General features: G+C 48.5%; 1 protein-coding gene and 1 long non-coding RNA gene across 5 annotated transcripts in view; one reads left to right on the forward strand and one right to left on the reverse strand.

The window, feature by feature from the left end:
• Positions 1–1,505, forward strand: part of ZFHX2 (zinc finger homeobox 2) — a 30,829-nt gene extending 29,324 nt beyond the window's left edge. For all 4 annotated transcript variants that reach the window (XM_081835574.1, XM_081835576.1, XM_081835575.1 and 1 more), the window contains one exon: positions 616–1,505. In XM_081835574.1, the coding sequence (XP_081691700.1) occupies positions 616–1,454 (839 nt within the window). In that variant the 3' untranslated portion in view covers positions 1,455–1,505. The remainder of the gene's footprint in view (positions 1–615) is intronic.
• A 15,733-nt stretch (positions 1,506–17,238) lies between these two features.
• On the reverse strand, positions 17,239–22,623 carry LOC309326851. The gene is made up of 2 exons (XR_014150390.1): positions 22,258–22,623; positions 17,239–18,251 (listed from the first exon to the last, which is right to left on the reverse strand). It is a non-coding gene; the product is annotated as an uncharacterized lncRNA (long non-coding RNA).
• Between the last annotated feature and the right edge of the window lie 307 nt (positions 22,624–22,930).

A 22,930-nucleotide genomic window follows, 5' to 3' on the forward strand; every position in this document is an offset into this window, starting at 1 on the left:
AACTTCCCTAAATAGGGCTGCCTTCAGATGTCTTCTAAAAGTCAGATGGTTGTTTATTTCCTTGACATCTGATGGGAGGGTGTTCCACAGGGCGGGCGCCACTACCAAGAAGGCCCTCTGCCTGGTTCCCTGCAACCTCACTTCTCGCAGGGAGGGAACTACCAGAAGGCCCTCAGAGCTGGACCTCAGTGTCCGGAGTCAACAATGGGGGTGGAGACCATAGCTGTCAATGTTTCCCTTTTATTAAGGGAAATTCCCCTATTCTGAATAGGATTTCCCTTAAAAAAGGGAAAAAGTTGACAGCTATGGTGGAGACGCTCCTTCAGGTATACTGGGCCGAGGTCGTTTAGGGCTTTAAAGGTCAGCACCAACACTTTGAATTGTCCTCGTAAACGTACTGCGAGCCAATGTAAGTCCTTCAAGAGATTAACCCTGAGATTAAGAGTTTCATGCTCTCCAGCCTTAGCTACCCCAGGAGGGCTTGGCTGGGCTCTCCAGTCGTCCTGCGAAGATTCTGTCCCTAAGGCTTTGAAGCAGGGAGCCAGTGGAGAAAGGCAACACTGAGGAAACAGGTGGAGGCAGCACACAACTCACACCTCTTTTCTCTCCCAACAGGCCCTTCCTCTTCCTCCTCCGGGGCCCTGAGCACCCCTTTGGCCTCCACGCAGCCGGGCCCCCCCTTACCTCAGCACCTCACTCCGGAACCGGCCCAGCTTGGCCCCTCCACAGAGCCGCCGGCACCTGCTCCAGAGACTTCCCCAGGCGACGGCCGGGCAGACCCCGCCTCCAGCTCAGCCCAGGAACCCTCCGTGCCCCCCACTGCCGCGGTGAAGAACCTCAAGACGTTGAAGGCCGCCGTGCCGGCCCTGCTGGGAGGCCAGTTCCTGCCCTTCCCATTGCCGGCGGCAGCGACGGCGGCTGCCCCCTCGCTCTTTGGCGCGCAGCTGCCCGGGGCCTACTTCCAGCAGCTCTACGGCATGAAGAAGGGGCTGTTCCCCATGAACCCCGTCATACCTCAGACGCTTATGGGGCTGCTGCCCAGCCCCCTGCTCCCGACGCCCATGCCCGAGCCGCCCGTCGAGGTGCCCGAGGCCCCCGGCATCTCCACGGTTGACGTGACTCACCAGTACCTCTGCCGCCAGTGCAAGGCGGCCTTCGAGAGCGAGGGGGCCGCCGCCGCCCACCAGGCCACTTTCTGCTACTTTGGGCGCCAGCCCCCCGCGGCCCCGCCCCCGCTGCGGGTGCCCGTGTGCACCTACCACTGCCTGGCCTGCGAGGTGCTTGTGAGCGGGCGCGAGGCCCTGGGGGCCCACCTTCGCTCCAGCGCTCACCGGCGCAAGGCCGGATCCAACGCAGCAACCGCATCGGTGTTTGCCAAAGAGGAATCCAAATTACCTCACTCGGACTCCAGCCCAAAAAGTAACGCTACCTCTACGACACTACTAGCTTTATAGAGACGGATGCTACACTGCCACCAACCGAGAGAGAAGGACTAAGCAACCAAACCAACTAGCCAACCAGCCGGCGGAGGGAAGGGGTGCCCTGCGCCCTCTGCCCATACCAAACGCCCATCACGCAGCCCCCCGCCACCAGTAAACTCAAGAAACGGCCCCCGGCCAAGGCGACACCCAGTTGCCCAAAGGCCACGCTCTTTGCCATGTGGGCAAAGCTGGACCCAGATGTTCAGCCGTCCCACCCCGCTCCCCCAACCCCACCGCCATCTTGAGGGAAGACCAGTTGACCTGGTGCGGAACAGAAAGGCAGCCTGCCGTCTGAGGAGCCCCCCAACAGTGCCCACCTCAGAAATGCCTTGCGCTCTGCATGGAGTGCAGAAGCTGTTCTCCTCTGCCACCCACCGTGCCCCTTGCCCTCACGGCCCTGTGCACCGGCCGACACCAGTTCCCAGGGTCTCTCCTCCCCAAAGGGGTTCCTGGATCCTGTCCGACATGGGTGCCCAACCCATCGCCTTCCCGCAGTCCCTTCACACATGCCTGTGTATTCCAGAGTCTTCCACCTCCTGTGGCATACACATGTACCTCACATGAGAGAGGCACGAGAGGCTCTCACTGTCTATGGTTCAGGTCTCGGTGTCCTCCATGTTTTCCCTCAAGGAGGGTCCCTGGGCATCTCAACAGGACCCCCTTCCCTCGCCGCACCATCTCCTCGCGTCAATGGGAGCTTCCCAGAATCCTTTGCCCAAAGTCCAACCCCTCATGTGTGCAAGAGCCACACCCCCCCATCCCGCCCATCTCCACACATGCTTGTGACCGCTGCCGGCACACCTGTCGCACGCCCTCGTGCGAACCTGGTCTCTCCTCCCTCCATCCCTCTCTCACACACACCTGCTTAGAGCTCCTTCTCTCACTCTCTCTCACCTTCCACCCTTTTACTGTGTTATTACCGACTTGAGAAAGGCCAAAAAAAAAAAAAAGCAAACAAAAATAATGGACGGAAAGAAAGAAAAGTTATTAACCCAAGGAAACAAAACTTAAGGGGGGGGAGGGGGGCAAAGATGAGAAACTGAGTCCCCAACCCCACACCCCCAACCCCTCCTAGAGCATGTGCTGCCCATTGTGTATAATAATTCCCGTCCTGGACGGATGGACAGACTCCCGAACTTGTTGATGGATTTTGAACGACTTGAACAGCAACCAAACTGGGGAAGAAAGGCGTCTCTCCCTCTTCTTTCCCGCCATTTTTTCCCTCCTCTCTCTCTCTCTCTCTCTCTCTCTCTCTCTCTCCTCCTCCTCCTCCTCCTCCTCGTCCCCAGTTGGGTCTCTGCCCGCACTGAGGAACCAAATAAAACTAACAACCTCGCTGTCTTTTTCCTCCTGATAGACGTGACTTCCGTCTCCGCGCGGGAAACGACACACAAAAAAAAACCCCTACTCCGATGGCTTTAAAAAGAAAGAAAGAAAGAAAGAAAGAAAGAGAAGAAAATAATAATAATAATAAAATAAAACCAGAAGGATCCTCCCGTCTACACACACACAGTTACCTGCCACGTGCTGGTGTGCCGACGTCCTTGCAAAAAAGAAAAAAAGGAAAAAAAAAAAGAACACAAAAAACCCTCTTTATGAATCCAAAGCTCTTTAAAAAAAAAAAAAAAACTTCTATACAATAACCAAAAAGAAAACCAACAGTTTGAGAGAGAGACTACCCACCAACAAAAAGGAATAATAAAAAGCAAACTGGAAATAATTTTTTTTAAAAAGAAAAAGACATATGACGACGACGACGAAGAAGAAGAAGAAAAGTTACGCCCTCACGTTTTTCTTCCTCCTTTGTGTCCGTTCTTTTGGGGTTCCTTCTCCCGTTCTTTTCTTTCCCCAGCCCTGTCCCCCCCCCCCTTCCGACCTGCCAAGTGTTTTTTAGGCCCTCTCCCACTTAAAACAAAGATGGACAAGAATTTTAAGAAGTTGATGGAAGTGGAAACTTGTGGGGTAGAGAAGGGGGGATTACAAAAAAAGAGAAAGAATCCCCCACAAAAATAACCAAACGAACTACATTCGGGGCGTCCAGAGGGGGTGGGCTCCTACAGCGGCTCACCCTCCGAGACCACCCTGTTTTCCTCAGACTGCCCCCCTTCTCCCCACAACTCTGCACCCCAGAATGGGGCGAGGGGAAATGTCTTTCTGTTGTGTATTTAAAGGGGGGATGGGGTACAATAAAAAATTAAAAAGAAATAAAAATTATATTAAAGAGACGATCTGGGGGGGAACATGCTTTTGGCAGGGTGGTGGTTGGTTGCATATATTTGTGGGGGGGGAGAGGGAAGAGAGTAAAAGCACTGAAGAATAGACAAATATTGGATACTGATCGAAGGTCTCGCTTTTTCCTGTGAAGCAGGGAAAGTATCTTTCATGTGCACCCAAAACAACTTTTTTTTTAAAAAAAAATGTGAATTCCTTGATCTAGGGGTTTAGTTGCACAGTGCCAATGAATGTGGGTTGTTGTTATTATTTATTAAATCTATATAGTGACCTTCATCACAAGGTCTCAGGGCAGGTTCACCGAATAAAATACAAGATAAAAACACAAGTAGATAATTAAAATAAAAGAAGAATCACCATCCCTCCCTTATTAGCAAGTTGGATGCAGTGCTTAGCTGCTTATGTTTTACTCGGGAACTGATCATCCATATGCCTTGGGAAAGCAGTGCCACAAAACAGGGGCACTAAAGATTTGAAGTCCTGTGGTACAGGAGGGCCACAACAAGGTTTTCCGTTTTTTTCTGGGTCCTCCAACAGACTTGAAAAAGAGGGCACAGATTTGCAGGACGTTTGCGTCTGCTTTGTGTCATTCCCGACCGGCAGAATTCGAACGCACCACTCTTCCCCCCAAAAAAATTGTATTTCCAAACTAGAAACAGCTGAACCTGCTTAATTTCTGCCTGCCACACAGCTGTTGGAAGGCTGGCTTTTTCTCAATGCCACAACCCTAAGCCAAAACCTAGTCCTGTACCCAGTTACCTGGGAGTAAGACCTATTAAGCACATAAGTAATCCCTTCTCACCACTATACTGCAAATTGCCTATACAGTGAATTCTTATTGCTTGGTGTTTATGCCGAAGCCTCTTTCTTTGCAGGTTGTTGTTGTTGTTGTTGTTGTTATTATTATTATTATTATTATTATTATTGCATTGCCATCTGATGGTGGGGGGAATTCCTTTAACATCCGCCTGGACTCACTGTGTATAGAGTATTTGCAGGAAACAACTCAGACAAACCCACCACAGGAAAGATGTATCCTAGTTGCTGCAGGGAAAGGGGAAATTATGGAGATCCCAAGGATGAGAAAATTGAGACAGAAGAAGGAAATCGGTAGCTCTTTGAGACTGGGGATTTCTCTGGCTGGGTGTTCAAACAGCTCCCTTGTCAATCACAGCTATGACTTCACTCATTGGCTAAAAACCAAAAGGCGGGAGCAGCCAGGCTGGCTCATCTAATAGAATATGCTTATAAAAACAATTGCACATTTGCTTCATAACTTGCTTTCTAGATGGGCTACATACTTTAGCACTGACTGTTATCTGCCTCTCCACCACCCTGCTAATAATGGGTGCAAACCCAAATAAAATCTCAAACCCTGTGATTTAATGCAAAAATGTTCTAAAACAATTTTGCTTAGCAAGAAATGTGCATGGAAAGAAAAACAGTATTGTTTTCCAACTGGCACCAGTTTCTTAGCAGGCGATCCAAATATTCTGATTTTTGTAGGGTTGATTTGGAGGGGGAAATCCTACAAAGAAATCCAAACCAGCTACTGGTTTAAACTAAGCTCACCAGTAAGATATTATTCTGATTCTTTTTTCATCTCCATACCGTCAGGTGCTCTTGAGAGTTTTCTGCTGGGAGAAAAGCAGGGCAGACTTTCGAAAATTAAACAAGGTCTCTGGCACCAGGCAAGAGCGCTGCCCTCGCCTAGCTATGCTGGTTTTTCCAAAATTCGGCCACACTAGAGTGTGACCAAGGAACGGAAGTCAGGAAGAGGCTGTGCAAGATAGCAGAGGAGATTCTCAGTGGTTGAGATCAACTAGGAGCAGATTTAGGTGCCCCCCCCCCAAAAAAAAATTCATCAAGGGGGATCCGTTCTGTTTTCTCTCATAGGAGTGAACTGCCCAGGATGGTTAGAAAATAAAATGAGATAATAAGACAACGATTTTAGGAAGCTGGGTGCCACCACATGGAGGAAGCCCATGGGTCTCTCCCAGCCCTGCCTGGAAGTGACAAAAATTGAACCCGGGACCTTTGGCACGTGGAGAAGATGCTCCACCATGTTGGTGTTTGGTATCTGGGAATCAGGGAGGGGAAAGATTTTCACGGCATGGGAGAGGAGCGTTATCACCTGCTAACAGGCTGCATGTTGGAAAGTCTTTGTCAAGGGCAAAGGGAATATTTTATGTGCAACAGAGCATAAATACCGGCATAAAATGTGGGCTGACCCATTTTTAAAGGCTTGGGATATGAGGTGCAAGCGCACTACTTCACTGACATCTATTTGGGGCCGTGTCCTTGATCAATCAACTCCCCATCTATTGTTCTTTAATGGCGGCAGAATTCGCACGCACTTCCAGATCTGTCTCCACCCCCGCCCTCTTCTTTGCCAAACTCTAAACGTCTGAGGGGTGGGGTGGGGGGAGAAGGAGAAGGTAGCCTGCCATCTTTGGCCTGTGTTTCTCAAGCCGCGGGAACCAGGGCTTGGTTCCCTGTTTCTGCTGCCACGGCAACGGGCGCCATCTTGGACACATTGATAGAAGACTATTTGTAGTCTTTTGACATAAGGGCAGAGCAAGGGGCCCTGGAGTGGGGTGAGGGAAGGGGGCAAAGACCATGGGAATTTTTCCAAGGGCGGGGAGGCAAAGTATGTAGAAACCAGCCTACCGTAAAATTAAAAATTATTGGTCCCCCCTCACTTTTCCCTCTGGCCCTGCCAAGTCACTGGCACATGGCCCCCTAAAGATTGCTCAGATCAAAATTCCCCATCCCCACCACCCCAAATTCCATAGGGCAGACCCACATACGCCATACCCCACCCGGGCCCACAAAAGGCCAGCATAGTGCATTGGATGGGATATTGGGTGCAGGTCAGGGAGACTTGGGTTCAAATCCCTTTTCAAACATGAAGCTCACTGGGCGATGTTGGGCAATTCACACTTCCTCAGCTGTACCTACCTCACAGGGGTGTTGTGAGTACAAAATATAGAAAGCAGACAGCCCTCAACAGAAGACATGTTAAGATTAATTTCTACCTTCAGGGATCCTGGGATAATGCTATATTGTTGGGTCAACATCACCCTTGGTGCAATAAGAGCTCGGATTTAACCGATCAATTCAGCCCCGGCCAGCTCCTACTTTGCTCCCACCTGGCTGGTAAAAACCTGGCCCCTATGCCCTCCCCATCTCTTGGACCAGCCTACAAAACTCAAAACTCATTGCCTGCCTGCCTGCCTGCCCCACACAGCTCCAACCTGCCCATTGGCTTTGTGCAAGAGGTTCCTGCGCTGCCACCAGCCCCACTGTTCCTGTATGGGGCTGCCCTTGGAAGACAACATGGCAACTTCAACTGGTGCAAACTGCAGCGGCCACATTAGCAGCTGGGCTTCCGTGTAGATCTCAAAAGGCCCTGGGCCCAATTCACCGTGCTCAGCCGTAAACGACACGGGCCCTGAATACCTGAAAGACAGTCTCCTTCGCTACAGACCCTCTCAGGTGTTTAGATCGGCAAAGAGGGGCAGCCCTCTTTCTTGTTCCAGGGCCCTCAGAAGCTCGGGGGGGGGGGGTTGGCAGGCCAGGACAGGGCCTTCTCTGTGGCAGCCCCTAAGTTGTGGGACCTCCTTCCTCAGAGAAGTGTACCTGGCACCCTCATTGTGTGGCTTTTGGCAAATGCTGAAGATGCACCCCTTTATCCTGGCTTTCGACCTCAAAAGTACGTAATTCTTAGACCCACCTTATTTCTGTAATGGTGGGTTGTTTCAAACTGTTTTTCATATTGCTTTTTAACTGTAACTCACCCTGGGACCTTAGGGTGGAGGGTGAAAATAATAATAATAATAATAATAATAATAATAATAATAATAATAATAAATTTTGATGGTGGGAAACAGAATCAAACTCTGCCAAGTGATCCTGTGCACAGTCCCAACCAGCGCCAGAATCTCAGCTTCAAGATCTCTCCACAATCTCCCTACGTCTGCTAGGCCTGACCCAATGCCTGCCTTTCACTATCACACGCCAATTACCGTATTTTTTGCTCTATAAGACTCACTTTTTCCGTCCTAAAAAGTAAGGGGAAATGTGTGTGCGTCTTATGGAGTGAATGCAGGCTGCGCAGCTATCCCAGAAGCCAGAACAGCAAGAGGGATTTCTGCTTTCACTGCACAGCGATCCCTATTGCTGTTCTGGCTCCTGAGATTCAGAATATTTTTTTTCTTGTTTTCCTCCTCCCAAAACTAGGTGCATCTTGTGGTCTGGTGCGTCTTATAGAGCGAAAAATACTGTATTTATTGAGTTCAAACAGGACTGAAAACAGACCCGCACATAATAAATGAAAACACACACACACACACACACACACACACACACACACACAGGCATATTAATAAAGCAGCACTGACCCCCACAAAAATATTGTTTGGGGTTTGTGGCAAAGATTAGCCTCTAACATAAATGTTTTGGTTTCAGAGGATCAATCAATGCCTGATTTTTAAAAGACGATTCTAGCCCTCATGGGGCGTTGGGGGTGTGAAGCTTAGAAACGGGTTTCTGCTGGAATTAAAAAGCTAAAGAAACAATAATAATGCATCTGTTTGCGGCCTGGGGAAAGGAGGGAGAGAACTCGCTGGCATCACGATACTTTTCTTCTGGTGTCTTCCCTAAGGATCGGGAAAGGCAAAAGGGAACGGCAGGAGAAATGTGGCTCTCTGCTTCTCTGTCAACGAAAACACGACTCCAAGCTGATACAACACAGAGTACGGTCCTTTCTAGACTGCACCATTTCAGACTGCAAGCTTGGAAAGTCCCAATAACACCCCCTCACACCTCCCTGTTCTTAAAAAATGAGCACGTCAGGGGGAAGCATTCTAATCTAACCCTCTCTTTTGCTTGCAATATTTTCCCCCACAATGGGGAAAGCATTCAAACAGATGATCCCCCCATCTGTAGTCCGAGTGGTACAGTCCACCATGGATATTTCTGCAATGGGCTTGGTGACATTGACACTGCTGTTTGTTTCAGTGTGCTCAATCTCTGACACAATAGACAGGTTCTGGGGCTAAACTCTGGCTCAGATCGAGCCTCTCCTCTCCTGAAGCATCTCGCATTACGACAATATTTGAAAACCATCATCTGCATTGATTAGCAAAAATATTCCGCTAATTTCTCTCAGGTTCCTGAACAATGGCTCCTCTCTTGAATCATCTCACCTTACAAGGATATTCAAAAACCATTATCTGCATTGATGAGCAAAAATATTTTGCTACTTACTGTGGTCTGATTAAATTCAGCATCACCAAATCAACAGACTCATCAGTGCTCTTTTGCGGCAAAATATATACATCTACCTAGATCTGTATACACACAAACACCATGGATGAGAACAAGGCGAGTGACACCCATCGGCTCTCTGCCCCAAATGTATGACATGCTCTGCACTGAAATATCATACTGGTAACCCAAAAAACTACACCCGTGCTATAGACCTGCAACATTTTGAAGCCTGCTCAACTCTTGAGTGTTTCTCCACCACCAAAGAATCGTGGGAACTGTAGTCTTCTGGGGAGGCTGAAAATTCTTCCCTAGCCTATGTCCATTAACTTTTAGTTGCTAGGCACAGCTATTAGGTCTGAAACTGGTCTAACATCTGCAACCATTAACCAATCAGAAATCCCCCAGGCGCCAAGCATGTTTTGCGACTGGTCCAGGTCCAATTGCGACCACATGGTGATCTATGGAGGGCAGGTTGGCAACCGACCTCTCCACCTGACTGGCCCGTCCAACTTCCTTAAGCAGGAAAGCAGAAAAACTTATTTATTGTGTTTATATCCCATGTTTTCCTCCAAGCGGTACATGGTTCACCCCCATCCTCAGTTAGTGCTTACAACGACCCTGTGAGGTGGGTTAAGGGACTGTGAGTGGCCTAAGGTCACCCAGTGAACGTCATGACTGAGCGGAGATTTGAACCCTGAACTCCCCGGTCCTGGTCCGACACTCTAACCACTACACCACTCTGCCTTGCTAGAGTACTTCTGCTATGGGAACACTATACGGTGGTACCTCTGGTTGCAAAAGGGATCCACTCTGGAGCCCCGTTCGCAACATGAGCAGAATGCAACCCGCGTCTGTGTATGCGCGGGTTGCGATTTGCCACTTCTGCACATGTGCCTAATGTCATTTTGAGCGTCTGCGCATGCGCGAGCGGTGAAACCCGGAAGTAACCCTGTCCGGTACTTCCAGGTTGCTGCAGGACACAACCTGAAAACACTCAACCTGAAGCAAATGCAACACGAGGAATAATAATTATTATTATTATTATTATTATTATTATTATTATTATTATTATTTATTATTTATACCCCGCCCATGTGGCTGAGTTTCCCCAGCCACTCTGGGAGGCTTCCAATCAAGTATTAAAAACAATACAGTATGACTGTATAAATTATATTAGGTATATAAATACAGTGGTGCCTCGCAAGACGAAATTAATTCATTCCGCGAGTCTCTTCATCTTGCGGTTTTTTCGTCTTGCGAAGCACCCCTATTAGTGACTTAGCGCTATTAGCGGCTTAGCGGCTATTAGCGGCTTAGAAAAAGGAAAAAAAAGGGGGGGAAACTCGCAAGAACTCGCAAGACATTTTCGTCTTGCGAAGCAAGCCCATAGGGAAATTCGTCTTGCGAAGCACCTCAAAAACGGAAAACTCTTTCATCTAGCGAGTTTTTCGTCTTGCGAGGCGTTCGTCTTGCGGGGCACCACTGTATGAAGAAAGCAAAATGTCTCTTAAGAGAAAGCACCATAACCCGATTTCTACTTGCCACCTTCTCTCAAAAGGTGCTCCCCCATCCTCAACATGAAATTCTGTTTAAGCTATAAATGTTAGAAGTGGACATTGCAGCCACTGTGCGGCTGCTGAGAGCTAAACCATGGTTTGGCTCAACATGCCATCTGAACCCAGGCTTGTGGTTTATCTTGAACCCCCTCAAAGCAAGCACCACAACTAAAAAATCCCTGACCATCCAGCCTCTGCCACCTTCCGAGGTCGCATGTTCCACCATGAATTGCTCTTCTGGTCAAAAAGTTCTTCCTAAATTTGGTGGAAATTTCCCTTCTTGTGATTTGAATCAAACTGGCTCGACTCCTACCCTCTGCAGCAGCAGGGGACAAGCTTGCCCCCATCTTCCATGGGGCAGCCCCTCAAGAAGAAGAAGAGTTTGGATTTGATATCCCGCCTTTCACTCCCTTTAAGGAGTCTTAAATCGGCCAACATTCTCCTTTCCCTTCCTCCCCCACAACAAACACTCTGTGAGGTGAGTGGGGCTGAGAAGTGTGACTGGTCCAAGGTCACCCAGCAGCTGCTGGTGGAGGAGCGGAGAATCGAACCCGGTTCACCAGATTACGAGTCCACCGCTCTTAACCACTACACCACACTGGCTCTCTCAGATATTTGAAGATGGCTCTCATAGCGGCTCTGTCATCTCTTCTACAGGCACCCAACTACCTCAACCGTTCCTCCTAAAGACCTTTATAATCTTGGTCTCTGTCTTCCGGCACATGTTCCAGCTTGTCAATATCTTCCTTAATGCTAAGCTACAGTTCGGTTTAGCGGCACATGCAAAGCAGCTCTGTGCCGGTCCTGAGATTCGCAAAGAATTTACTTCGGCTGTCGAAAACCTACTACTAAAGAGAACTCCAGCCCAGATTAAGAGGGGAAGTTCCTCAGTCCCATTTACATAGGCTCAAAGCATGACAAGATCTCTTTCTGTACTAATTTGGCAGTATTTGTTCAGTTGGCTGGCAAGTTGCCTTTCCAAAGGACTCGGGGAAGGTTAACTCTAGGTAAAGGTAAAGTACCCCTGCCCGTACGGGCCAGTCGTGTCCGACTCTAGGGTTGTGCGCCCATCTCACTTAAGAGGCCAGGGGCCAGCGCTGTCCAGAGACACTTCTGGGTCACATGGCCAGTGTGACAAAGCTGCTCTGGCGAGCCACCACCAGCGCAGCACACGGAAACGCCGTTTACCTTCCCGCTATAAAGCGGTACCTATTTATCTGCTTGCACTTAGGGGTGCTTTCGAACTGCTAGGTGGGCAGGAGCTGGGACCGAAAGACGGGAGCACACCCCGCCGCGGGGATTCGAATCGCCAACCATACGATCGGCAAGTCCTAGGCACTGAGGTTTTACCCACAGCGCCACCCGCGTCCCAGAAGGGACTCTACCCAGAAGGAAACCAAAATGCCAAGAAAACAGCCATCGCTGAATCACAACCGCAAAGAAAAGGCCCGATGTGTTGAGGCGTTCGAGCCAGGCAGATTTGTGAACCAGCCAGCCTCATGCCCATCATACAAAAAGCTTAAAAACATGCACAGTGCTTAACTCTAGCTACCAAACAAGGAACCAAGGCAGGCACAACGATTACAGTTAGTGCTAACTATGGTTTGTGGCCTTAAACGAACGCTCAAATGCACAGCAAAACTATAGCACAGGTTACTAAGCCCTCGAAGACGGGCACATGGAGATATCAGCGAGAGACCGGCTTATCGCCTAAAAACCGTATGTACTGTGGTTTGCTGGAATGCTCAACCATGCAAACCATAGTTTGGAAGCCCATTGAAAACCACAGTTTCACAAACCAGGTTGGTGGGTGATCCTTTTAAGCGATGGTCTAGCTGGGCATTCAGACATGACACTTAACCATAGTTACAGAAAACAAGCCAGAGTTCAGCTGTTTCCAGTCCATCAGGTAATTATAAGAATTTTGTAACTAAAAAAATCATGGCTTGCTTTTAGGCGCCAGGAAAACCAGACATTTGGCCCTTAATCTGAAGGGTTCCTGGGTATGTCGGTGGCTTCTCTTTATAATTATTTGTCAAGGGGGTGGACCTGTCGGCATTATTTCTTCTGGAAGGCATTCCTGGAAGACATTCCGGGTCAGACTTTAATGAATCTGTAAGGCGGAGACCCTAAGCAGATTTATTACAGAAATGAGCCCTACTAAGGTCAATGGGACTTACTTCTGGGTAAAAATGATTGCCCTTCAAGGCAACTCACCCGCCCAAAACACCTCTGTCTGTATTTGGGATAATCAACCATTGGCCTGCCAGATGTGGTCGGACTACAACACCCATCAGCCTTGCCCATTGGCCATGCTTGCTGGGGCAGATGGGAGTTGGAGTTCACATTCCCCACCCTGCTCTGCATCCAAGATGGCTGAATCTGGCATTGGGGCAAAGCAGAGGAGGCAGTTTTTGGGGTACGTAGGATCCTAATGATTAAAGACTTCATACGTCAAAATGAATACAGTGGTGCCTCGCAAGACGAAAATAATCCGTTCCACGAGTCTCTTCGTCTAGCGTTTTTTTCGTCTTGCGAAGCATCCCTATTAGCGGCTTAGCGGATTAGCGCTATTAGCGGCTTAGCGGCTTAGAAAAAGGGGGGGGAGGGGAAAAACTCGCAAGACTCGCAAGACGTTTTCGTCTTGCGAAGCAAGGCCATAGGGAAATTCGTCTTGCAAAGCGCCTCGAAAAATGGAAAACCCTTTCGTCTAGCGGGTTTTTCGTCTTGCGAGGCATTCGTCTTGCGGGACACCACTGTATTGGGGCTTGAGGGATTTTATTTTGTAATTTAAACTGAGTTAAAATAATTCTTTTTACACACACGAAACCCCCGGAATTGGCGTGGGGTAGCATTTTCCACCTGGCACTCTGATGAAGTGAGTGATTAGGAAGCAGAAAAGGGGCAGGGGGAAAACTGAAATTCTAAAAGGGCACAGGATCAGACCGGAAAAGGGGTCCTCTCCACGCACTCTCTGCGTCTGGACAATTATAACGTGTTTCGCTTTAAAGCTTTTGGAAATTGAAAATAATTCTCCTTGATGAAAATTGTCTCTTAGAGTTTATTAGGGCTGAAGACTTGATAGACATGATTAATCAAGTAATTTATTAATCACAGATTAAAATGTGGGGTTTTAATCAGATTTTAATCAGAGCTGTCTGGGCAGGCATCTTTGGTTTGTAAGTCATCTATGACTACCCCTCGACTCAAGCATCTTAGATAAACTCCGAACCAATAAGGATCCACCGATAAATTGGCTTGTATCTATATTGCACAGTATGTTTGCTGCTGAAGCCTCCAGCAGTGATTGGCTGAGCTTCTGTGATGACACGGAATGCTTTCAGGTGCTCCAGGTTCTATGGGGACAAAGCTATTGGAATGTTTGTAGGTCTGATTTCTGTGAGGGAAGGGAAAACTAGGAGTTTGGCTGGAATTTAAGCCTCACAACGAACTTTGGTCTAAGGATAAGGAAGATATTATGGACAGTAAAGAAGCTCAGGAACCCAGAGGTAAGGTGGATGAAGAAAAAGGTAAAAAACCCAAAACCAAACAGAACAGAACAGGAACACAGCGAGAAGTTGAGGGAAGAGAAAAAAGCTTCAGCAAAACAGAAGAGAAAATAGGGAACAAAGAAGGAGCTAATAAGAAGCAGGGAGAAGGGCTGAATTTCACAAACTGATATGAATTAACCACCCAGTTCTTGGGATGCTGGTTTCTAGTTGATTTTAATGGGACACATTTGACTGTGCACTGGTCATATTAATGATTAGCGCAAGGCCATTATCTTTATCAAAAAAAGTTCTTAATTGGTTTGGATGTTCTCCTCCCTCTAAACCACCTGGAAAATTATAGGTTGTCAGCTCCACTTTTAAAAAAATGTTAATTAAAAATATTTAAAATGAGGAGGAATATATATATATATATATATATATATTTGCCATAAAGGTCTTGGAAGTTCTCTCTTTCTCCCCTCGCCCCCAATATACATTTTCATTTTAATTTGTGCTAGCGTTACAGCAGGGGTAAAAGTAAACCATTTCCCCCCTGATCCCCACTAGAATTGGGGGGCAAAAATTGAAACAGGAGCATCCTGAAAACAAAAATGTTTTTATACGGATCTTTAAGAAGGCTAACTCTGAAAACCACAACAAATTTCTTCAAAAATTAAGGTTCATAATTCCGGTTTTTTAACACTTCATTCCACCGATAAGGGCTGACTGTTTCTATGGAACCGTTTGTAGCCAAACCACGACCCAACAACCAAAAACATCCATCAAAACTACGTTGAGCAGCCAAGGTGGCTTCCATCGGCCTCCCATTCCACCAATCTGAACAAACCGTTCGCTCATCCTCTCGCTATGGGTAGTTGGATAACCACCATTGCCATCCTATGAGATGCCCCACCCAACATAAAATGCAAACATTTATCACGTCAGCAACCCTCTCTCCCAAAACTGCTGTCGGAGAACCCACAACTCCTATTCCTGAAGGTGCAGGAGAAGAAATTTCAAGTCTATACCTTGTTGGTCCACGAAGGAGGTTGGCTGAAGACTGAAGATCTTCCGAGCTCCTGGTCTTGACCTGCAGACATCCGTTCAACGGTGGCAGATCGATACGGCTGAGAAAGAGAAAACAGACAGATAGATGGAAAGGAGCAGGAGAAAGGAAGATGTCTACCCGACCGAACGCCGCTCGGTCTGCCCCGTTCCCCGTGCGCCATGTCTTCCGTGCCCGCCAGGGTCTCCGCCTGCCGCGATGAGGCTGTGCCCAGGCAGCAGGGATGGCAGCGACTTATCATTCTCCTCTGCTTCTCCGCCGTTTGCCGCAGTGCCAAGATCAGCAACTCCGTTCACGTGCCAGTGCGGGTGATGCCAGCCCCAACCGGCTTTGACTCGGTGCCAACTTCAGATGGTCACAGGTGTGCCAGTCTGAAAAGAGGGAGAGGGGCTGGGTGGGGAGAGACAGACAGAGAGAGGAAGAGACGTTTAATACAGAACTGATCTGGGTGCCAATAATGCCCGCGGCACGATCTGGCAGCTGCCCTTCCTCTCCCCCAAATGGCACCCCCCAAGTTGCACCCACCCCCACACTTGCCCAGGCATTTATTTCCATCTCTCTCTCTCTCTCTCTCTCTCTCTCTGATCCCATTCTTGTGTCAATCCCGGTCTCTCATCCCAAATGCCCGCAGCTCCGCCCGGGTGCAACCTCAGATGCCCGTCACCAAAGCACCCACCCGGCTCCATCTCCTCTGCCTTCTTTCGGCTTCCTCCTGCCCCTTCCATGCCTCCCAACACCTCGCCACCTGCCAGCTGCTGCCAAACGAAGAGAGCGGAGCCGGGGGGCACGGTGCCAAGCACGCGAAAAGCGCCGTACACCCTCGCACACATCTCAGAGAGAAAGAGAGAGATTTGCACGCGGCGCGCCAGCCTCCACCCTGGTGCCAATCCGTTTGCTCTGGCCCTCTCTCTTGCCTCCCATCTCCCTGCGGGCACAGCCTTGCCAGCTGCTGCTTGCTGCCTTGCCTGGTCCTTCCCCCCCCCAACTCCCTTTCGCTGTCATCATGCACCAACCTGGCATCTCACACTCAGCCTCCCCCCCCACCCGCCCTACACACCAGCACCCCTGCCCGGTTGGCATTAAAGCTGGCGAGCGGAGCGAATGCCGCAGAGGGAAGGGAGGGTGGCAGGGCGGGCGGCTGCTCTGTGCCAGCTGTCATCGCCCCTCCCCCGTGCAGAATCGCTTCGGGTATCGGGCTGGCATATACCACCTCCTCTCCTTCCTCTCCACCCCCCCCACCACAACCTCCATCCTTCTGCCTCCCCCTGCGCTTATCGTTCGATTTTTCGTCCTAGCCATCCCTTGCTTCTCTGCCCCCTTCCCCTTGTCGCTTGCTCTCCTTCGAAACCCTCGTCCTCCACACTCTCATCCTGTCCCCCCTCTTTTCCTATCACCCTTTCTCTTCCTCCCCTCTTTTTTTCTTTTTTCTTTCTCTCTCTCTCCATGCGGTGCCAGCCTCGTTCCAGCACCCATTTCCAGTTATGTCCTGTGGTGCAGGTGCCAGTCCGTTATGCCAACCCTGCTGGGGGGGGGGGCAGCGGGAAGAAATACAAGGGTTTGTGCGTATGTGTGTGTTTGCATGACCAAGCCTGGCGTCCCTTCCGGAGAAGAGATGAAACACACACACACACACAAAACACCCCACTCCTTGGGCTTTCGTCGCGCCCACCCTATCCGCCGTTGAAAGTGGCACGGTGCCAGCCCAGGAACAACCATCTGTGCCCCCCGTCTGCAGCACCCCTCCCCCGCCACCGCACTAATTGGCAGCTGAATTAATTAAATCCTGGTTGCTAATTAACATTCCGACGGTGCAATGGTGGGGGAGGAAGAGGAGGGGTTTGGAGGAAGGAATCTCCAGCGGGCATCGAGGCAGGGGGAAAAGTGGGCAAGGAAAGTCAAGGATTTGGGGGTGCCATTTAATGGGGGGGGCAGGAGGTGTTTTGCCTTTCCCCCCAAAAAAACCTGGGAGGAAAGTAGAGTGTTAGGAGGGAGCAAGGAAAGGACCTTGAGAAGGAGGGAAGCCAATAATCAGAATTATAAATTGTGTTGCAAACATTAAAAATAAATAACTTGGGGTTTGGTGTCCAGAGATTTCAATGTAACCAATATTCCTCTTAGGGAAAGTTTTTTTTTTGGGGGGGGGGTGGGAGGCAAGGGCAAGATTATTGGCCAACTGGCAAAATATGAACGTTACGAATTAAATAACGAGAGATATTTGAAATGGCAAGGAGGGAAATGTTACACTAAAAGAGAATCAAAAGAGCTGAAACACACTTGCTCCCCACTGAAACCAGTCACAGCTGCAAATAAAAATCCCCAAAACTCCAAATTTACATCCCAGGATGAAAGCAAAAATTGGTTTGGTACCTTTTGTTTTTAAATGGTGGCACTGAGGACAAACTGCCCATAAGCTAAAGTCAATCGCTTGCCAGCTCTGCAGATTTCACCAGTGGAGTTCAGCACATTTCATATTCTCCCCAACTAATATCAATAGGATCTTAATGGGCTTCCTTTAGACTGAAACTCCCCTTGAGTCTGTAGCTCTCTATCTGCCGCAGGGCCACAACTGCTTTCGATTGGGGATTCAAAGGTCAATTTTCCTTCATCAGGGCTAGAAACCCCCCCCCTTTTAAAAAACATTGGACTCCAGAAATTTGATCAAACTCTTGTGGTCCAGTTCTATGAGATGGGAATGTATGGGCTATATCCAACTAAACTGGACTCAAGAGTTGACTCCCTGTAATTAACTGAGTCATGTCCATTCATTCCAAAGGATCGCAAATGTTGGAAACAGCCCCAGATTTCAGTTCAAACGCTGCTAGAACTTGCCTGGCCGGAAAGAACTTTCTTGTTGGTATTCCAATGCCTTTTGAAGACTTAGTTGTTACAGCAGCTGTTCCATACATTTGATTCGTTGGGTTCTGGGTTTTATCCGCTGTTCTGTCTTGCTTTTCGATTTCTTCCGTTTCTTTTCTTTCTTTAATGTTTTCCGTCATTCCGAGACGGGAAGCAGAGCTGCTCTATCCTCTGAGACCAGTGATGTTGGGTTCTCCTCACCAGCTGGTTGTTAGAAGTGTGAGCAAAGCCACTTAAATAACGCAGGCGGTATCCAGAGAGAAATGAAATCCTCATAATGCTTTCCTGAGGAAAACTGCATAATTGGAGGAGAAACAAAAGAAGTTTCGTTTTTCTGACTTCAGGCCTTGTACACAGCTGAGAGACATTCAGCTAAGCATACAGAGGTAGGGCTCCCTCAGAACTACACAGCCAATCAGAGCACGTGCCACTTACTAGAGATCGTGCCACGCTGCCTGCTTGCTAAGCACCCCCTCTTCGCTAGCTGACTTGCCGATAACAAAATTAACCCTTACGTTACAAACTGAATGATCCCTGCTGCAACATTTCCAATAAAAAGGAATTTGTAACTAAGAACTAGTCTTGGTTTGTTTTTCCCCCTGTTCTTCTTCCCTTCCCCTTTTATGCAATGTATTTTAAAGATCGCAAGCCTGGGGGCAGGGGCTGTCATATTACTGATCTTTATAAATCAACCTGGGGGCCATTTTTTGGGCGAAGAACAGAGTTAAAAACGCTTCAAATAACAAGTGTTTGGATTTTATACAGCCAGTCGTGTCTTTGGATGGAAAGGTAGGGTACAAATTTGCTTTTAAAGATTATTATTCACTATGGTTTACTTTGTAGAGGAGACGCAGCTTCTCTATAAGCCACGATTCAAACAAACCACAGTTAAGATTAACCATTGTTCGGATGACATGGGGTAGTCTAAGGTTTCTCTGAACGTCAAAACACCTTCCCCCAAACTCTAGACATTTTGGAGTACCATTCCCATCAGCCCCGGTAGTTGGGACAGATGGGAGTCCTATTCCCAACCAACTGGAGGGCACCAGGTTGGGGAAGATTGCACTAAACTACGGTTTAGTGTTATGTCCACAGTGGGCTAGGTTGGCAAAGATGCCTATCACGCAGCAAGGATTCTGCCATTCGAGAAAGCCCCGCACCCAAGTAAGAGTTCCTCTAGTCAGTGGCATCATAGAATTGTACAGTTGGAAAGGGTTCCAGGGGTCATCCAGCCCACCCCCATGTGATGGAGGAATCACAGCGTTCATCTTAAGATCACATTATGCAGGGCGCCTCTATCCTAAGCAGCCCTTTCCACGGATACTACTTAACATTTCTGTGTGGTCCAGAGCCAAGGAAATTCAGCCAGGATGCAGCATGCTTGACCAATACAGGACATGGGTTCGGTTTACCCCTCCTTAAACACCAAATCCCACAAAATCACCAGGAGCCGCAAGCAACCCAAGGCATTAGATCCATTACTAATGTTAGGCCAAAAAAATGGGGGGGGGTCTATTTATGCATCCTAGCAGCACAAAAAGCACCATTTTTATTACTTAAACAAGGCAAGATGGCACAATATGGAGAGTCTCACAGTATGAAAAATTGTTCTTCTTCCACCATTCCGACTTCCCCCTATTTATCCCCGAGTCGTATTGTAATAAATCTCTCGCAGTGAAGATGGATGCCCAAGTTGTTTTATTTTTCACACTGATGGTGCTTTAAGTATTGCGGCGATACATGCTTTCATATAAAAAGCAGGGGTCGCACCATAGGCACATCTGGGATTTTTGAGCAAGGCTGCGGGCACCGACCCCAGTGGGTCTCTTTTATTCTCCAGATTGTACTGTATTACACACTTCGCTTTCCCAAGGGATCTGGGTAAGAGAGTGAGCCAGAGCCTCAAAAAGCACAGAAAGAAGTAATAGGAAGTGGAGAAATAGTGTCACTTTTCCAACTTCCTCCTTCAAGTCAAGGCAGGGGGATATTAACCATTCCCAGCATCTGATGCCCAAGGAGACAGTGAGGGGCTTGGCTTAGAGGTTTCATTGACACCAGGCTAAGATTTCAAGGGTGCCACGTTGGCAACCCATGATTATACCATGGATTTTAATAAATAATAATAATAATAATAAAATAATAATAATAATAATAGTACTACAGTGGTGCCTCGCAAGATGAAAAGAATCCGTTCCGCGAGTCTCTTCGTCTAGCGGTTTTTTCGTCTTGCGAAGCAAGCCCATTGACGGCTTATCAGCTTATCAGCTTAGCGGATAAGCAGATAAGCAGCTTAGAAAAAGGGGGGGAAAAGGGAAAAAACCCACAGGAACTCGCAAGACATTTTCGTCTTGCGAAGCAAGCCCATAGGAAATTCGTTTTGCGAAGCACCTCCAAAACGGAAAACCCTTTCGTCTAGCGGGTTTTCCGTCTTGCGAGGCATTTGTCTTGCGGGGCACCACTGTAATAATATTTATTTATTTATAACCCGCCCATATGGCTGGGTTTCCCCAGCCATTCTGGGTGGCTCCCAATTGAATATTAAAAACACGATACAGCATAAAACATTAAAAACTTCCCTAAACAGGGCTGCCTTCAGATGTCTTTTCAAAGTAGGATAGTTCCTTATTTCCTTGGCATCTGATGGGACCGCATTCCACAGGGGGGTGCCACCACCAAGAAGGCCCTCTGCCTGGTTCCCTGTAACCTCACTTCTCACAGGGAGGGAACCGCCAGAAGACCCTCAGAACTGGACCCCAGCGTCCGGGCTGAAGGATGGGGGTGGAGACGCTCCTTCAGGTATACTGGGCCAAGGCCGTTTAGGGCTTTAAAGATTGACACCAACACTTTGAATTGTGCTGGGAAATATAGTATAATATGTAAATGAAATATAAAAGCCTCCCAGCATGTTCTCTACGTTGCCCATTGTTGTTCAACGTCTTTATAAGTGACTTGGATGAAGGAATTGAGGGGGTGCTCACATCAAATTTGCAGAGGCACCAAACTGGGGAGGGGTAGCTAATGCCGCAGAAGATAGAATCAGGTTTCAAGATGACCGTAACAGATTGGAAAACTGGGCCCAAACTAACAGAAATGAATTTCAATAGGGACACATGTAAGGTTCTGCACTTGGGCAGGGTGAACCCACTGCATAAATATAAGATGGGGGACACCTGGCTGGCCAATAGTGCATGTGCAAAGGATCTAGGAGTCTTAGTGAACCACAGACTTCACACGAGCCAACAGTGTGATGCTGCGGCAAAACAGCAAATACTATTCTAGGCTGCATCAACAGAAGTATAGAAGGGAAGTCATAGCACCATTTTATTTTATTCCGTCTGGTTCAGACTGGGAGTACTGTGTCCAGTTCTGGGCGGCACAATTTAAGGAGGATATTGACAAGCTGGAATAATGTGCAGAGGAGGGCGACCAAGATGACCAAAGGCCTGGAAACCGAGCCTGATGAGGAATGGTTGAGGGAACTGCTTAGGTTTAGCCTGGTAAAGAGAAGACTGAGAGGAGATATGATAGCCATCTTCAAATATCTTAGGGGCTATCACATGGAGGATGGAACAAGCTTGTATTCTTCTGCTCTGGGTGGTAGGACCTGAACCAAGGCCTTCAAGTTACAAGAAAAGAGATTCTGACTTCAGGAAGAACTTTCTGGCAGTGGAGCGGTCTCCCTCGGAAGATCGTGGACTCTCCTTCCTTGGAGGTTTTTAAGCAGAGATTGGATGCTCATAGATGCAGTTGTGATTCCTGCATTTCAGGGGATTAGATGATCCTCTGGGTCCTCTTACAATTCTATCAAACCATGCCGAGCCAAACCCTCTACTAACTAGTCTTTCCCGGCTGGAATATGAACTCTGTGCCCCTCTTGCCAAGATGGAGAATGGAGGCACACGTTGAATTTGTGTAAAAACCCACTTCCCGTACAAAGCGGGGGGGGGGGGGATGGCAATTGCTGCTCAACCTATGGCCCCACCCACCAAATATCCCCCCATTTCTGTCCTGTAGAATAGCAACCATTGCAGAATCAAACTGCAAAATAAAACGGCCAGCCAATTTACCTAATTTCCGTAACTTCCACAGGCCCCATCATTCAGAATTTTGCGTTTTTTAAGTTCAAGCTCGGAGGACGACCCAGTGCAAGCACACCGAGTGATATATCTGATCTCCCCCTGACACGTCTGCGGACAGGCTGAGAGGGCTCATCATGGCCAATTGCCCAGAGACAAGTTAAATGTGGCCGCTGAGCTAAGAGCCATGGCCTTTGGGGCAGGCTTACGGTGCTATTAACTTACCACTGTGGGCATGTCATGGCAGCCGAGCGACGGGAACAAAGCAGACCAAGCCCGGAGAGAAAATAAACCAATAATTCTTTACAGGGGGAAGAGAAGTAAACACAAGAGGATTGTCTTTCTGCAAAGAGGACACCTGCAAAACTGTCCCCCCCCCTTTGACTTTTAGGGACGCAGTAGCTTCCCCAGGCCCCTCGCTGCTCCTGGACTCCATCTTGGTTTCCCAGAACACCCTCCGCCATTGCAGAATATCGCATGGGGCTTCCTAAGATTAACCAAAACGGCAGCTGGCATCAGCGAGGGGCTGAGGGGAAGCAGCAGAAAGTCTCTCTCTCACACACAAACTCAGACCCTCAAGTTTTGCCACTCCAAATAGACTGTTCCTCATGGGAACAGACCCCCACGAGAGGTGGTGGGCTCGAGGTTTTTAAGCAGAGGTTGGGTGGCCATCTGCCAGGGTTGCTTTAGCCGAGATCCCCGCATTGCCAGGGGTTGGACTAGATGACCCCGGGCCCCTTCCAGCTTGCAGATTCTCTTTTTTTAGTGTGCAAACGATGGCATTAAAGGAATGGCTGAGGCCATTGTCCCAAGGAAGGTGTTTTTGGTGGGTGAACAGCAGTGTGGAGTTTAGGGTGCTGGTCTGGGGGAGAAACCTGTGGCCTTCCAACTTGCTGTT

The sequence above is a fragment of the Podarcis erhardii genome, assembly GCF_964252035.2.
Source record: "Podarcis erhardii genome assembly, chromosome: 13".
Classification (NCBI taxonomy): domain Eukaryota; kingdom Metazoa; phylum Chordata; class Lepidosauria; order Squamata; family Lacertidae; genus Podarcis; species Podarcis erhardii.